We start from the raw sequence: 18,198 nt of genomic DNA, 5'->3' as shown, positions 1-18,198 counted from the left end.
CGAGACGGTCAATTTCGGCCGCAATCTATGTAGTGCCTCAGAGCAAGTTAGCCCAAACTCCGCTAGAATACGTCACTGTGCTAACCTGCCAAGTACGCTACTCGTCCCCCCCCAAAAAACCAGTCCCCCACCGGGGTGGGGGACTGGCTGGGTAGCTTCCGCACCTTTCCCTGTCGTTGGACTCTCTGTGAACCCATTTCGAGAGCAAACGCCGTTCCTCGCCAAAAACCTGTCCTTGAACGACCCCTAGCGCGAGCAAGGGTTTGCTACACGTAGTTCCGTCGACTAGGCAGGAAAGGGGGTACCAAAAAGTAGCCCGATTTCCACCGCCTTAACAGGATAACGGCCGTGGCTGCTCAGATTCTAGCTACACCGAATTTCAAGCGGATTTTCACCGACTTGGCAGGAAAAGGGTTAAAGTAGAACAGACTTTTGTCCATTTTGTTTCACATATATCCAGCTTATGGAAATGTTAATATATTTAATCCCCTTAGGTACCAGTCAAAAGCATGCTAATTTACATGTTCATTTTTTTTGGCATATAAGTTTTCCACCAAGTGATAGTTGTAATGCTTGGAAAACCTAGTTTAGATATTTTCTGCCAGGGAGGATACTTGTACATGTCATAACTCAGACTGGCTTGCCTTAATATATGAAGTTGTTTAATGTTTTACATTTAACAGTTTAATATCATTAAGTTAGCTGTAATCTATAACTTGTTCGCCACTATTGTTTTGCCCAAACCCATTGTTAATGTTATCAATAGTGATTACAGAGCTGTTTACAGGAAATTGGGATGAACAGCTTACAGAGAGCGCCACATTTACTCGTCAAGCCATTTAGCAAAATGCCTAGCGAGACAGGGAGTCATTTGGCCAGATAACAAATAAATAGGCGATCAACTTCACTGGTTGGGTACTGCAATTGCAAACGCTATAAAATCAGCGGGTAATCTCAATCGGTGTCAACTGACACTTTCTCTGATGAGGCTATATGTAAACATTTCGACGCGCTGGCTCTACTTTCACAGAACAGCGTACACAGAGCTGTTCAAATCACAAAAAATATCACGACACATTGAAGTTTTTTTGCATAATAAAAGTATGAATATTAAAATTTATATCGTTTTCAAGAAAAAATGCTGAGCGGTACTTTTACTAAGCGACCACATGAGTCATGACGCATAACAATGCTTGGACAGTGCTGACGTCGACAGACGGTGGGGCCCCAAGGCGGGATTTTTGAACTGAAGGACGGTTAGAAACAGTTCATTCACTTTTTAGAGAACGGTGCAGTGACCGTGATACCCACAGGCTTCTTTTCCGAAATGCCGAAAAACCATTCTGTTGCGACGAGAAATGAAGTTATCTGTGGTTTCGTCCAAGGAAAATCACAGCACACCATAGCCACAGAAACTGGTTTACCAAGATCAACAGTGAACTCCATAATTTACCATTACCGAACCACGGGCAATGTGCATGCAAGCAAGAAGCCGGGAAGGTCAAGGCGAAAGTCGGTAGGTGATATTGTGGAGGCGATCGAATATCAAATATTCAAGAAGCCATCGGCCTATATAAGAGAGATACGTTCTGAACTTTTGAGACAAAACGTATGTTGTCGAGAAAATCTGCCGTCACTGACTACGGTACGTCGTATTTTGAAAAAGGATTTGAACATGAGCAGGAAGAAACTTACTCAAGTTCCAGCAGAACAACTAACTGAAGAAAATATTGCTAGAGTACTCGAGTACATCGATATAGTCTCACAGATCGACCCTCAGACAGTTCATTTCTTTGATGAGGCTGGCGTGAAACGCACGACAGCAAACAGAGAATACGGTCGAAGTGAAATTGGTACTCACGCTGTTGAAGTCCAGCGCTACGCTTCGGACGTGAACTACACCTTAAATTTGCTTCACAATGCTCGAGGTGTGAGTTACTACAATATACTCGATGGGCCATCCAATGGTTTTGAAATGCTGCAGTTCTTTGATGAAGCACTCGATCTTCTCACCGATGAAGGTGATCATGTCATTTCTGAGGGTGATACTGTTATAATGGACAACTGCGGTTTCCATCATGGCCGATTTGCCGAACAGACACTACGCGGTATGTTTGCGGAGAGACGTGTTACTTTACTATTTCAGCCTCCTTATTCCCCGGAATTCAATACATGTGAGATGTGTTTCCGACATGTGAAGAGGTATTTACAAGACAAGGACACATTAGCAGTAAGATTTACAGAATTGATACTGATCGATGCCGTTAACGCGATAACGCCCTTGATGTCAAGGAATTTCTTTCGATATTGTGGATTTCCCCTATAAAGCTAAATGTCAGTGGACACTCCACAGCATCATGTACAATTTTCACATTCACACTGGGTCATGCTTTGACTTACTCTTCCATGCAGAAAGATCAAACGAGAGCCCTGTTTCAAAACAGAATTGTCTTAATCGTAAATAGTAACAGAAAATTATGATAAATTATCAACATTAAACATTGTAGATCATGATCGTAGCGTTCCCTACTGTTGTATTCGTAATAAATACCATGTTGAGCCAATGTATCTTCCGTTTCATATTTCCTGACGACATTGCAGAATGAACATGAACTACGTTATCGGGGAAATAAAACTAAACATGGGAAACCCATAGCACAAACTGAACAAGTGAAAGAGAACAGTGAATTTAACTTCAATGACGCAAACTACATCTACAGACTACAGAACACAAAAGACTACTGTCTGATAACGCCAAAATAATTCATGATTATATGCAAACAACAGAAAGTAACGTACTGCCATTCGGAAAGAAGGCACCAAACGGTCAATAAAAATATAAAGATAAACCTATTAGAACTAAAAAACGTTCGCCCGGGAAAGTTCGTCAGCCGATCAGGTAAGTAGTTCAGTGTATCGTGGTCTCGTCTACCAAACGGTACCCATTCATTCCAGTTGGATGAGACTGAGTTGGATAGCCCCACCAAACGTCATTCCACGCTAGAGTCGACATCGAGACCCCTTCCCATAATTGTAGCAGCCTCCAACAATGCATTGAAATTTGCTTCTTGGGAAAGTATATTTCGATCACCAGTGTTCCTGGTTTCCGTATATTCCGGAGCTACAGCCGTTGGGGTAGGGGTTGGCATGGCCTGTGGGTCGGATGCGGACGGTGCAAGGGCTACCGGTACGCGCAAAGGAGGAAGCCTTGCCTGGTGATTCGGAACCGTTTTCGGCACGTCGATCTTTTGCGAAAGAATATCGGTATGTCCTGTTTGAAACTGCCGTACAGACTCATGAGTTGGCGTTTTGTTGCTGTCTTGCAGGGAAACAGGGACAGGTGACGCAAAATTTCCTTGGAAAGTTGGCAAAACTGGCATCAATTGCCTGGTCACCGATACGACCCGTGTAATGGAAAATGTACATGAGTGGCTTCACTGTTTGTCGTTTGCATGTCACGCGTTTCAAAGTAGGGGTGGTATGGAGCAAAACTTTGAGCAACATCGGAAAAGGTATCATCCTAGAGTGCTGGATTGGAAATTGTTGGAACTCTCGGTAACCATGATAGGGATTAGCGAATTCTGCCTTCGCTTTGTGTGATCTTTTTCGATTTCCGGTGTACTCGTATTCGACGTCACTGGCATCTGACGACGAACTCGACCTGGACGCTCGTTTTAGCTTTCGATTGAGACGATGCGATTTTTTTGCTGTTGTTATTTCTTTCTCCATTTTCTGTGTTTCGAATGGGCTTTCTTGTGCAGAGGCGATTGGAGACGCTGAAATAGAAAAACAAACATGCTATTTACTTGCGCGATGTTCAAGCATGTTCTTGTTCAGTTCGTATGGCTACGTCATTGCTATTGATAAACAGTTCTGATTTGCCAGTTTCTCTGTTGATTATATGACATAAGTAAATTATTTGTAGTAAAAATCGTAGTAATATATTTTTGAAAACTTACATGTTATGTATTTGTAAATCGCTTCACAGCTTTCCTTGGAACTGTCTCCACCCGCATTCCCACGTTTTGCGTCGTCGATAGCCAGGTTTACTTCATGATGTTGTTTCTTGAATATCTGGGTAAACTTTATTCGGTCTGACTGTGGATCAGTTGCGGTAGGAAGCTTGTTCACATCGTTTTCATAGGCAATACGGAGCATGGTCAAATCACGCTGGAGTTCGGTTTTGCCAGACATTGTTTTTATATTGTATTTTTCAGGAAATGCCGCTAAAAGTCTTGGAGTTGCTGCAACAGTAAACTTCGATTTAGAACGACTTTGAAAGTCTTGTAGCTGTTTTAACTCGTTCTGCTTTGCAACAATTTCTTTATTTACTTTTGCCTCCCTCTCCTTCAATTTCTTGATGTTGGCGAGGTGGTCATGTTTGTGTTTGTCCAAACGACCACAGAAAACATAGCCACGACATGGTTCACCAACGAGACAGCCATCACTGTTGCGATTGTTGTTTGCTTTATGACCGCGACGATGACATATCGTGCACGTGTTTCGCGTGTTATTTCCAACTGCAGGAGGTTCGTTTACTGGCCTTTCCAACTCGCTTCTCTGCGAGGCTAGAGCTATTTTCTCATCCTTCAGAATTTCTAGTGATTGCAAAATGTCACTCTCCTTCTTCTTGCCATTTATTTTTGTTGCCTTCTAAAACTGTCCTGAAGTCAATATGTCTGGGAGTAGAAGTGGAGCGTGGACTTTGCGGCTGGCTGTTACGTGAGGCTGCCGGAGAAAACCCTTCGACTACGGTAATTTTTACACGGAGATAATCAGCATTTGGTACTTCTTTCGCACAACGATAAAAGTCTTGAATGTCATATTTTGAGTCGGAAAGGGTCACTACTGTACCTTCATCATTTTCATACTGCAGATGAAATGCCGGTGTGTCTAACAGAGAGGGTACTTGAGAACGTATAAATGTCACAAGCTCGCCATAGCTCAACTGCTCTTCAATGTAGCCTTGTCTTACTCGTCCAGATCGGTACGAAATTTGAATTTGGTACATCGTGACTTCGCTCAGATGACTTCACCTCTACCAGTACCATGCTCACGAATGCGATATATTTCCCGCCGTATCTTTCTAGTGGAAGAATTCATTTCTTAGAGGGGGGGGCGCGAAAAAGCCATAGAAAGCTTTAGTAAGCTTTATTAAAAAATAAAGAAGTCAAAGAAGTAAGCTTTATTAACCGAATAATAAGCGCGTGAATATGGACCAGCAAATTTTATTGATACATAATATCTCACATTCGGAATTAACAAATTCAAGATGCAATTTTTATTTTGTTGTGAATTATTCTTCATTCGATTCAGTTTATTTTCTAAGAGACACCATGATAGAAATGGTTTGTACCACTGTGCGATGTTTACGCAGCCTGCAGTATCGGTATCAATTTTATCGCCTGAGTTGGGCTTCCTGCTGACTCTTGTATTACAATCGCGGTACCAGACCTATGAAGTTGACCGCCAATTTACTTGTTATCTGGCCAAATGACTCTCTGTTTTACAAGGCATTTTGCGAAATGGCTTGACGAGTAAATGTGGCGTTCTCTGTAAACTATTTTAACAATTGTGCATTTAACTGTCAACTTTACATAATTGTTATGCTCAGATTCTCATGGTAATAATGTGAAGGGATATTATACATTTGTCAATGTTATATTTCAATGGATATGATAATAATGCAAACAGGTTAATGCACAAGCATTGATCATGTTCTCTATGCCCGTTATTGTGATGTCTTTGTACATACTTGTTCGATACCGTACATTGTTTGCATACACCTGATATCAGTTGACTTCAGAATTCAGTCATTCATTCATTAACCCTTTCAGCGCCAAAGTCAATTTTTGTCACCCTTACAAAATATACCTAAGTCAATTTTTGTCAGATTTTTGCCATAATTTTGATAAAAAACTGTTGCCAATGAAATGTTGTGTTCATTTGGTCCAAAAATATCAGAAAAATTTCAAAAAGTCAATAAAAATTGGTAAAATGTTGCGCTGAAATTTTGGAGGGAAAAAATACAGCACTCAAAGGGTTAATGAAAACCCTATTCTCTCACAGCCCCTCATTGGCTGTGCATTGTGGCCTTCTGCTGCTCTAATTTTGAGCTATTGTAGCTCAGTTCTGCAAGCTGGCATAGCCATGGAGGTTCTGCTACACGTTTTTGACTCAGGGCAAGCCTAGCCAGCGTAGGCAACGTATTAAATGCTGTGAAGCAGATCTGGCACTATGGGATTGTCTGTGTAAACACCGAGTGAATACCTCTTTCTTTTCCTTTCCCAGTGGTGTTCTATTAATGACTGGTTCATGATATGGTAACTTTGAAACTTAATTAGGAAAAGAATTTAAATTTACTGAATCAATATTGAATCTAGTGATTTCTCTACACCATCTATAACTCTTCCATGTCCACTGCTTCTCGTTGTGGTTTGGATCTCACAGTCTGTTTGATTGAATTTAATGCTGTTGAGTTCACACAACACACACTCAATCAGGAATATCTTTTGAATCAACCAATAAGGGCAGACACTCTTTCCTTGGATAGATCTACATGTAAGATGGAGATGCAATCACTGCATTTAAAATGTATTTCCAAATCCGGGCAATTATGAGCTGCACAACAATGACAAAATTTCCAGACGTGCCTTACCACTGCGAGTGGGGATAGGGATTGCCAAAAGTGGCAGGAAAAAGATGAAATGGTGTGAAATTTAGGAAGATATCGTAAACATGCTTATTGCCAGCAGTGAATTCATGAATATCACCAGCAGGCAATCTATCATTTAATTGGTTGCCACCTACTTTATTTCCACAGAGTCGACAGAATGGTGAGAAGGGGAAAGAGACCGATTTTATGGACATGTTGCGAGAATCCATAGAGGCAGTAGATATGTCAATAGGATATGGTCATTTAAATTCCTCTTCTAGTCTGCCACCACCTTGTCAAAATGAGGACAGTTGCAGTTCACTGCCATATCTCAAGGTAAGAAAAACCAGGTGTATTTTCTAATGGCAAAATTTCAGGCTTCATTGGCTCACTTTTTCGACATAAGCAATTGGTCCGTCTCCGTGGGAAAAGGTAAAACGAATGATATGCGAAATAATAAAGCACAAGAGTTTATTTACAACTTAAAGGGAGTGTTCTTCATGCGATTTCTCAGTTTCAGTCATAGCTGGTACAAAAATTAATCCTGCAAATTAAATGTTGAAATCATTAGTTTGGCAAGATATTCAGGAGAGGATCCTCTTGCATAGTTAAGCTGAGAACTTTTCTCGAGTGTGTAGCTGTAGTTGATGGACGAGTGAGCCGGTGAAGCAGTGCTGGATTTAAATCAGCACACTTAAATGTGATAAGGTGTAACTAACCTGTTCACCTAGATAACCCTGCATGTGGTCTCTCTCAGACCATGGATGGCGAACGGAGTCCATCAGGGATTGCCAGGTGATATGGTTAAATCATGTGATAGCTTGTCTGTCACATTAAAAAAAATTCTTAGTAATCACCGTGTTGAAAGTGACAATTGACAGTCATTCTTTGGAGATTTCTAGATTTTCTACTATCTGTTTTCGTAACTGCCTGTCGAGTTTCATTTTCTTTGCACCAATCTTATTGTGTTTCAATAGGCTGGTGCATCATACTTTGAAACTCAGTGCAAAGGAAGAGTGGTATTAAGAATCCACGACAAAAATAGCTTAACAACTCTCATACGTTGGTAATTATGAGCAGATGCTTGAAAGCTGCTTCCGAAGAAAATCCAGAAATTTCAAAAAAAGTTGACTACAGTTTTCCAGAATTACACAATACAATGGGCAATAGAAAATAAACAAAAAGACAATGAGAAATCTACGTCATTTATCTAGAGTTGCTGTAAATTTGTACAAAACTATCATGCACCCGGCTAGACTGCCTGACAGAGGAGATGGGTTTTTTTTACAATATAGTGCAGCAGCATATACTGCAGGCATCAGTGATGAGTCAATAACTATTGTACACATGAATGTGGAACTTCACCGAGTTTACAAGCTCCCTGTGAATTCCACGTCATGTTATAATTTTAGCAAGCTTACTACAGTACTTGGGTGGAGTACACTCTGTTAGGAAGTCTAACTGTCCTGTGCATGTTTTCTCAAACCAATTGAACTTTTGAAAAGTGTGTTTTGTACCATGCTGAAAAAAAATCAATTGATTATATATCTTTCGGCCAGATTTGTAGTTTCACACGTATAAATGCATTTCACCATCATTTTTGATCTCTCGTAAATTAACACTATTAATTAAGGTTCTCAGCGACGTTGACGACTGCTTCAGCATACTTGACCAATCAGATACTGAAGCTGATCCGGGGGTGTCCTGCGATTGGTCAGACTTGAAGGTACTTCTGGTATAACGGGAATGGTGAAAATTTGTAACGATTTTTAATTCTTTTTATTAGGTGTTTAAGTTCAAAATACAACAGGGAGAGGCAGTACCATGTTTGTTAAATCTGGTTGTCGTTGGTTACAAGAAATAAAAGTGATTTGTTGATTGAAAAGGTGTCTGTTATTGATGTTCATATTTTAAATGCATCAATTCCAACTCATTTCTTCCTAAAAATAATCAGGCTTTAGGGAAAAACTACCGAACAATGAACATGGTACTCATGCTCCACAGGCTTAACAAACTATCAATCCTAGAAGTAGAGGTGGTGTCAACATTTGCAACAATAATTATTTCTCTCGAAACAAATCATGGTAAACAAAAAAAGGTAAACAAGTCTTTGTAGGTGTTACAAAAGAGACTGTGCAAAAACGTCAAAGACTTTGCAAAACTCTTTAAAACTTGCAGATTATTAAAGCTACTTTTTCCCAGGTTGTCAGTCCAGCTCAGCTCAAACAAACTTTTGAAAACCTTTTCTGACTCGTAGGTATGGGTTGAAAAAATTGTCGATAAAAGTCAACTTTCTATGTCATCCTGTGTACATACGGGTAGGTCTTACCCTTCCATTGTAACCATTATAAACAATGGGTAACTTCACAAGGAAAGTGTAAAAATATGAGGTGTGAAAGGTTGGTCTTTTTTACTCTGCAATATAGTTTAACAAGCCCTCCCTTAACAACCACCTCTGAGGAAAAAAATTGTCTGGTAATAAAAATGTCGTGTCTATCTGGGAAATAGTATGCAAAGTATCAGAAAAAAACTTGAATCCAAAAAAGAATTAAAAAGTCAACAGACTACTCGCATGTTCACTGTTAAAATCACTTTTATGATTGAAGTTTGTCATTCTTGTGGACTCTCCTAACAGATGTTCAACTCTTTCCTCGCCAAATGACCCTGACCACCATGTTTCAATGACAAATCGGTCCTCACTTTTACCTCAAAAATCAGGCAAATATGTTGCCATCGTATACTTAAATTCTAGTTTCACCTGATCATTTGGTAATATTAGTTTTCAAAAGTAGGGAGTGACAAGTTTTTGCATCAGCGCCAGAGGTCTCATCAATAGGTATTTACCCAAAACATTCAAGTTAGAAGAGATATGTATTCATTGTGGAAAATGAGTTCTGTCTCTACTTGTTTGGCCTGTGTCAGTGAAATGTAGTGGTTCTGGGTTGCATTTCAACTTGCGTTTATAGCTTTGGATGTTCATCAACACACATCTTCAAGGAGATGGGGAGACTGAAGAATTTTAATAATGGTATTACTACCATGGTTATGGAAGCAGAAGCACAGTTCTAAATGTCCTCAGAGAGTAAAAGTGGATGAAAATTTTCTGATGTGTAAACCATCGATGTTTGGAGTGAAAATTTGCCAACGACGCCAAATGTTTTGTCTACTCTACTGGCTAAAAAATGCTACAAAAATAATTGTGCATATTAAAAATTCATTGGTACTTGAGAGCATTTTGCCAGTTGTTGTTTGGTGCAAGTTAAAATTACTGATGTGAGTTTTCTCATATCAAGTGCATATCTGTCTTGAGACTTGAAATAATTATGCTCTTTCTGGTCATGTGACTTGTAGTTGCTCCAATTGCAGCGCAGAAAGTCACTTTTTTGTAAAGACTGAAAATATGTGTGCAGTCTCTTCAAATTGTCTGAGCATGCCCAGTGATGTTTACCCATCATTGAGGTGTCGGTTCTGTTCATCAAAGGTAACTGATAACATCAGTTACAGGAAATTCCTGATCTTTTGTGTAAAAAGAGAAAAACAGTGTTTTTTTCACAAATTCTGGGAGCAGTCTGCATCAGACATTACTTCAGAATACTAGTATATACCAGAAAGAGCCAGTCTCGACAATGAAAATTGCCCACAGAATTTGATTTCATTTTTAATATTGATTTGTATGTCAAATGTACCCATTTAGAACTGTGCTTGCCTCTAATGGCCACAAAGCACAACATACAAGTTCATGAACTTCTACCACAGAACCTTCTGCAGGAGGATTACACATCCTTCAATTTCAGAGTTTGCTTTGCGCTTTTGCCTTACTGCTTCCAAAGTTGCATGTTTGCTTTGGTCTTTGGTGCTTTTTAACATATTCAGGATACAGTTAGCCTTGCTCCCAAGCTAGGCAATCATTTGAACGATAGCATATCAACTCTAACAACCATTTCAGTGAAGCAGTTTTCATTCATATAAATCTTAATAGAGACCATGAATAGCGTACATGCATCTGAATAGACCAGATTCACGATACAATTCATTTTGTGCAAGTCGTTTGTGACTGAAGTAGTTTTGTCTCAAATTGTATCAGCACAAGACTACAATGATTTGTGTTTAAACCATATTTAAACTGGCAATATTCATGCATGTTAATAACAAAATAAAAGTTTCCTTTGTAAATGTGTCTGCACTGAGGTAGGATCTGTCTCAGGTAGAGCTATTCAAACTCAAATTTTTACAATTCTTTTCTTATCTACCACTTGTTGGAGCTCATTTTAAAGCTCTAAATTTTCACTGTGTTAGTTTTGCAAAAATCGAAAATTCTATTTTCGCTACTTAGTTAACACAGGGATGGTGGCCATTTTGAATTTCAAATATCAGTTAATGTCAGGTTATGTGTTTCTCAAGTACCAAACTTTGCACTGTGACCCCTGATTTTTAATCTTGATTTGGTATGAGAATGGTTGAAAGTTTCATTTAGGGAAGTTTGAATGTCTTTTACTTTCGAGGCGCATGCTACCTCAACTATCATGCAAATGATTCAACACGTAAAGTACTAAAATGTGCAACACTGCTTCAGCTTTTAATAAAGAAATTAATCCCCTCTAAAATTTTTAATAGATATTCCCACTGTTAACTCTTTGCACAACATGCTGGGAATAAGGATTTACATATAATTACCCATAGCAGTTAATTCTGTTGTCTTTGAGAATCTGAATTATCTGCTCCAAACCTAAAAACCCATTATACGTTCGATAATACTTCTTTTTCCCTAGAATTTCACTTACCCTGCAATTTACCAGCAATCTACACTTTTTGCAGTGGGCCTGGTGGGGAATCTTTGAGCCCTTCCAGTTGCAAATAATTGAAATGAAAAAATCATTGTGCTGGTCAGAAAGCTTTGCAAAAAGTCAGCAAAGATGACTTGTGAAAATAGATGCAAATATTGTAGTTTGCTTCTTGACTGAAAAGCATCAAGCATCTAGCAAACCAAATTCAAAAGTTTGACATTTATCAATCTGCTCATGCTGTATGATCTAGAAAGTGAGAACTAAAAAATGTTCTCATTCTGACTTACTGAGTGTGTGTGTGTCCAGCAATGCAAGAAACCCCTGTGGTAGAATTTCATATTTTTGACATCATTTGGAGCGAAGGAGTCACATTAAAAAAACAGCAAAGCTTGGACAGCAAGTTGAAATGTTCATTTCTGAGTGTCCATGTATTTTAGTGAGATAATTTTGTAAGTGAGGGTGGTACAGACTGGAGGATTCTACAAGAGAAAGAGTGTGGCCCTGAAAGAAAAATTTCCCATCTCAAATCGTTGAACTTTATACAAAGGTATCAATAAAGGCCTATGAGTGTATTTTGCTACATTCTGGGTTTGGGAGTGTATGTCTAGATAAGTCAACGTGTCAAGTATTTTTCTTTTGGGTCCCCAATCTCCTGAATATGAAATAGCTCTGACAATCTTGAGAGAATCCTTAACATTGAGAGGGAACATTCAAGAAGACCTATTTTCATTACAGAGATTGTTCATTTCATTGATCGCGTTCAGAAGGCAATTGTTCATTGTTTTATGAAATCATCAAACCAAATGAATTCTTGATGCAAAACAGTATATGTAACAGTGAGTGTAGTTTATTTAATTCTTGAGAAGTAAGCCCATTGTTGTCAGAAAATTACCAAATTTTCAAAACTTTGACGTTTCTCCATCTGTGAATTTACCTATTTACATGTTATATGGTACTCCACAGAGAAATGAACAGCCTCTGTACAGACAGTCAGTACCAGGTTGTGAGCGTGAGCAATTTGGACATGGAATATCTTTTTCCATTTTTGAGTGGGTTTATGATGTATTGGTAACCATCTGACAAGTAGTGTTCTCCTTCACCAAAATATTCAGGATATATCAAATTTATCCTGATATCAAACCATAAAACTTTTGTCCAAAGTTTTTGCTATTTTGGCATTGTATGGAGAACACTACAAACCAATGTTGGACAAAACTTATTTTTCTGTCATATTAACACTTGTTTCTCCTCTCTGAACAAATCCAGTATTCCCTCATGAATTCCACGGAGTGGCTGCAAAGATTGGATCCTGATGATCCATTCTTCCAGGAGTTAGTCAGAATTGATTCCAAAATGGAAATCTCCCAAAAAGTGGACGCCAAAGAGAGTAAAGATTCAGAACACACTGAGAGTGATGTTCAGGAAATGGATGGTGGAGATGGACAATGTGTCAAGGAGAAAACTGATCAGGAAGAGGACATGAAAGATAGTGACGACAAAAGTGAAGATGAAGAAAAGAATGAAAAACTGAAAGAGGTAAAAATATAAACATGCACTGCAAATAAAACTCATTGTGTTTGACCTCAAAGCCCTTCCCATCCCATATTAAAACAAAAATAGGCAGCATCAAAATCAAATGACAAATTGTCACTTGAACCCCCCCCCCCAAAAAAAACCAAAAAACAAACAAAACAACAAAACAACCAAAAAACAACAAACTAAACATCCTAAACACAAAACCAAGAAATTTTAACCCTGTGCAGTACATGGTCCTTCTGGAGGATATATTCATTTATGACATCAGGGTTCCTGTGTTGAAAGTCACTGAAAATTCCAGAGACTCTTACAGAAATTTTCCAGAATATGTTCTCAGTTAGCATATACACTTGGAGAATGCATCCATGTGTGCCCAAGGTGTGCCCATCTGGGCTTTGCATTCAGTCTCAGCCTGTACTGTAAGTATTGACTTGTTGGTTGCATTTGCATGTGTTATCAACATAGTGTCACTGAAAATCAATTCAAGCTAGGACATAGCAAGTCTAATCTAGTCTAATTACTCAACAAATAAGTTTAAGCTGGGACATAATTCATTTGTCAACTACAATGTTATCATCCAATTGTTAAGTTATCATAATATAAATGACAGTCTTTTTGATAAGATGTAGGAAGATATAGACTGATAATACTTCTCATATGCCCTGCTTTAATAGTGCACAAATTCAAGAAACTGTACGGGAGGGGTCAGGACTTCATTTGTTCTGTAGATTTTCAATATGGCAATGTAATTCACAATATTACCCATTCATGAGAGATAGCAGTCGTAAATATCACATAGACTAGTAAGAAACTCTCATGTGAATGGCAATGTGCTTCTGTCACTATTAGCGCGTACTATGTCTGGCTTTTTATGTGGCTTTCTGACCAACTAACCAGTTTTGAATGTGTTAGATACATCTGTTAAAATCAGATGCTGCTCCTTGATATAAAAATAGCACTTCAATGGCATGATGGGTAAAGGCACAATGGGTAAACAAGCTGGTATTGTAGCAGGGTGAAGTTAAAGCAGAAACTGGTCGAAGATGCATAATCCCAGATGGCCCTGCAGAGAAAGCAAATTATTTCAATCAAATGAAAATTCAGTGGTTAAAAAGACTCGCAAAAGTACAACTAGTGCATGCAAAGAACAATACATGCATTTATATCATACCAGTATATTGATGGTGCTAATACAACTTTCTGATTTGTTGAGATGTGAAAAACAAACATGCAACATTGGAAAATGTAGCACAGTTGAAACATGTGTGAGCTCTCAGAGAAAAATCGGATTTTTCTCTTAGAGATTCCTTTTAACGTGTCACACCAGAATTTCAATACACTTATGATATAATAGCAATAAATCACCTCAGGAGCTGGTTTACCACTCTGTTTTGACCAGTTTACTCTACCTAATATTCTCATCATTATGGCTTGTACATACCGTGTATATGTCTTGAACTGGTCAAATCTTGTGGTGTTTCAGTCCTATGGTGTCATTTATTGCTTAATTGACCCTAATCCTGCCAAGTTCATGTGTCACCATCAGGTCAAGTTGTTCCACATGCTGCACTTTAACAAAAATCATGAATATTTGAAGGCCCCTGAATACCTACATATTCTAAATATGATTTTGGGACCAATGCTACCACATTACCAGACTTGTATTGTGAGTATGTGAAAATACGTAACTATAGATTTTGCCCAGTAATGCTTTTTCCTGTGACTCCACACATGGGGAAGTGAATACTGTCTGACAGGACTTGGGTTAAATGATATGAAAAACATGTACCCCGGTACTGCTGTGAAGGGTTTTCTCACTGCGTACAAATCCTGTAAATAGATTCTTTTACAGGCAACCTTTTTGTTCTTTTCTCATAAAGTAACGTTTACTTGATCTGAATCTTGCAGGAAGATGATTTGAAAAGCAAACCACTTCAGGATGGCGGTGGAATTGATCTCAAGCAAAACCCTGTCACTTCTCTTAGGAACCTGGTAAACAGTATTCACATCGACTTCAGTTCACCTGTTCAATCACAACTCATTAACATACAAAGAGCAGAACACGCCGATGCAAGCATGAAGGACCAGCAAGCCAAAAAGACCAACTTTTATGGTAAATATGCATTTTCATAACCCATGAGAAAATGGCAAAGAAGAATGACTTTTTTCAATAAATAATTCCAGACTTTGGACAATCTAGAAATACAGGAGTGAAGATTTAAAAGTATTTCTCCCCACCCCTACACACACACACACACACACACACACACACACACATACACACACATACATACTGATTACTTATATTTGTAAGAATTATGGAAAATTTTGCCAATAAGTATGCCAATAAACTGCATGGTACTAGGTGGTGCTCGATTGTTTTTGGACTTCAGTCATCCTTTTGAAATTGCAGATATCACACCATGGTAGCACAAAAGCCCGGGGGTCAAAAGGCTATCAGGTTTGCTAATCCAAGGCTGTAGTCTGAGTACTCTGACATGATTCATGGGAAAGAAAACAGCAATAAAATTTTGGACATTTTATGTCTTTAACAATATGAGGATTAAAAATTGTTAATCATATTCAGTGGATTCCAGGTGTTGGTGCTGTAAATCTGCTTAATCTGGCACAGACCAATGCAGATTGAGAAAGGTTTATAGCTGACAAGATGTTACACTAACATGTGAATAGTTATAGGGAAAGCACCATGATTAAATTAGTTATTGATGCATGTAAGAGTGCAGCAGCCTGCACTTCAAACAGACCAGGCACTGTCCATATGGTAAAACAATGCAACATTTTGGAAATTTTTACCAAGCTTGTGTTGTGTGAAAGGCCTCTACACATTGTTAACATTTGTATTTTGGTTTAGATACTCCCTTTGTACCAATTTGGAAGGTGTTGATATCACCACAAATGTCATAATTTTGTTCAAAGATTCAGAAAAAATGTTGGAGATGCGCATTCTGTCAGGGAATGGCAGTCTTCTCTGGACATATCAGACCAGCTTCCCTTATCATCAATGTCACCGCCACCAGGATTGTAGAGGTGCCTTGTTGAAGTATGCCAACCTTGATCCTGATACTTGACATTCAAAATGCATTTTGAATGTACACTGAAATCTGTAGTGTTTGCGTGTCATGAATCTTTTCATCCTCACTAGCTTACTTAGAAGTTAGTGTACTGTGGAAGGGAGTCACTGCTTCATCATTGTTTGCCAGGGTACTCTGTTTTATTGATGGATCTTTTGACCTGGCCTGTTTTCATGTTATAGATTTTTATTGGCCTTTGACCCCATTCAGTGATGACATCACTAGTACATGACTGAACACATTCATATTAATACTTTACCTATAAATTTTCAGTCTCAATAGAGCTAAAAATGTAGGTTTGTGCACACATTTTATGAAAGCATTTTTGAAATACTGAATATGCCTTTGAGCCAGTTCTTACATGAATTTTAGCATGTAGGAGAAGTTTGACTGTTAGAGAATAAATGAATGGATGAAGTCAAAACATAAGAATTTATATAATTGTATCAAACGTGTATAAGGAAAATGTTTTCATGTTCGAGATATGAAGAGAACTTGCTACCAACAAGTGTTGTTAATGATGTAGTCACTTAAACTGCAATGAACTTTCTTGTCCATGACAATTTTTTTTTCAGGTAGGAGAAACCGTGAGACAAACACAAATTACTCATTTTGGTACATAAAGATGATTTTAATATTGATCATACACTGTTTTAATGTGGTGCTTTTACCAACTCCAAGCAAAAATCTTTCATTTTGTTCAAACCATGTTGCAGTGTTCTGTGATATGAAGATCTATCTCAGAGCTAAATATAGCTCTTTATCAAATGTTTCCATATTTGACTAAACTGTGGAAACACTTTATATAAAATTTTTGCATTTAAAGCTTCTTTGCCACAAGTTTTGAGGTATTTTCCAATTTTTAGTCCTTTGGGCCAAAGGCCCAAAGTACTAATGTGATGACGCGGCCTCTGTTGTTGCATACAGTGGGCCGTATGCTGTGGACGCAGGTATCTCAGAAACCCTTCAGTAACTTTTTCTGAATTTGGTCTGGATGGTCACTTGGGCATACATCTCAAACGGTCTTTTTTCTTTTTTTGATTGAATCATTTGAAAGTCACTTGTTTACTTTTTTGTAAAAACCACTATTTTCAATTTGTCCTCAAAACCACTGATTTGATTATTGTGATATTTGGCATGGGTGTTCGTATAGTTGAAATGCCGTCAGAAATGTTCAAAATTTGGTGATACATGCCTTGTATTATTTTTAAACAATATTTTTATCCATTTTTATTTTATATTTACTTGAGTTTGACTCGCTTTCGTTAAAGCTACCGTCTGCGCATGCGCACAACTCTAGGACAAAATCTGAGTTGAAGAATCGAATCGGACGCCATCTTGTTTCTCGGTCTCGGCACAGTTTTTACTTTTTGAACGTTTCACTGTGTCTTTCAATATGTTCTATAGTTATGAAGTTGACAGTGATGCACTTTTGCGGCTGTCGTGTATTATTTGGTACGAAAGGCGCGTTTGATCGACTGAAGAATGATGGTACCGGCAGGCATATCAGTTCTACTGAGGATCCACTGGTCCGCATAGGTCAGGGACTCACTTAAGGGAGAACACTTGATTTCTGGGGGGGGGGGGTATGGAGGATTTTGAGGAAAAAAAATTGTCACCAGGTGAAATAAAAGAAAAAAATAAGCCTGTAATGGCTTGAGAAAAAAAATTCTCATAACAGACAGAAATAAAAAAGGAATTGTCATTATGCAGTTGAAATGAGCAAAATTTTGGAAACTTTATTCTCATGTGTTCTTTGCTAGCATGCTGCCATAGGCAGCACAAATGTTTTTACCACAAGCAATTCTCATGTGTTTTTTTCCCAGCACTTATGATATAAGCATTGACTACTTTACATCTCAGTGCACTCGATGTTTTCCTTCCCTTTTCTGACCCAGAAATCATGTTTCAGGATTTCTGTTGCAATATCTCAATGGTACAGGCAATATCTAGATGGGACTATTTGACTTCTGTACATTGTGAAAATTTAAAACACAAGACAGGAGTCAATAAACTAGTGTAAAAACCATATATTATTCTCTCAACATAAATATGTTAGAAAGATTACAAGTTGTCAAAGAAAAATTGAGGAACAACAAATATAATGAAATACAATGTGTGAGCCTTGTTT

At 38.3% G+C, this 18,198-nt stretch overlaps 1 protein-coding gene across 2 annotated transcripts in view; it reads left to right on the top strand.

The window, feature by feature from the left end:
• The window catches only part of LOC139120370 (peroxisome proliferator-activated receptor gamma coactivator 1-alpha-like), a 54,972-nt gene that overhangs the window by 18,408 nt on the left and 18,366 nt on the right, over window positions 1-18,198 (top strand). The window contains exons 3-6 of one of the 2 annotated variants that reach the window (XM_070684718.1): window positions 6,824-6,991; window positions 8,289-8,381; window positions 12,706-12,975; window positions 14,884-15,088. In XM_070684718.1, the coding sequence (XP_070540819.1) occupies window positions 6,824-6,991; window positions 8,289-8,381; window positions 12,706-12,975; window positions 14,884-15,088 (736 nt within the window). The remainder of the gene's footprint in view (window positions 1-6,823; window positions 6,992-8,288; window positions 8,382-12,705; window positions 12,976-14,883; window positions 15,089-18,198) is intronic. The other variant, XM_070684719.1, reaches the window with a different exon arrangement.

This window comes from Ptychodera flava, chromosome 20, assembly GCF_041260155.1.
Source record: "Ptychodera flava strain L36383 chromosome 20, AS_Pfla_20210202, whole genome shotgun sequence".
NCBI classification, from domain to species: Eukaryota; Metazoa; Hemichordata; class Enteropneusta; family Ptychoderidae; genus Ptychodera; species Ptychodera flava.
The sequence above is the reverse complement of the archived record's forward strand: the minus strand, read 5'-3'. Positions and strand labels throughout refer to the sequence as shown.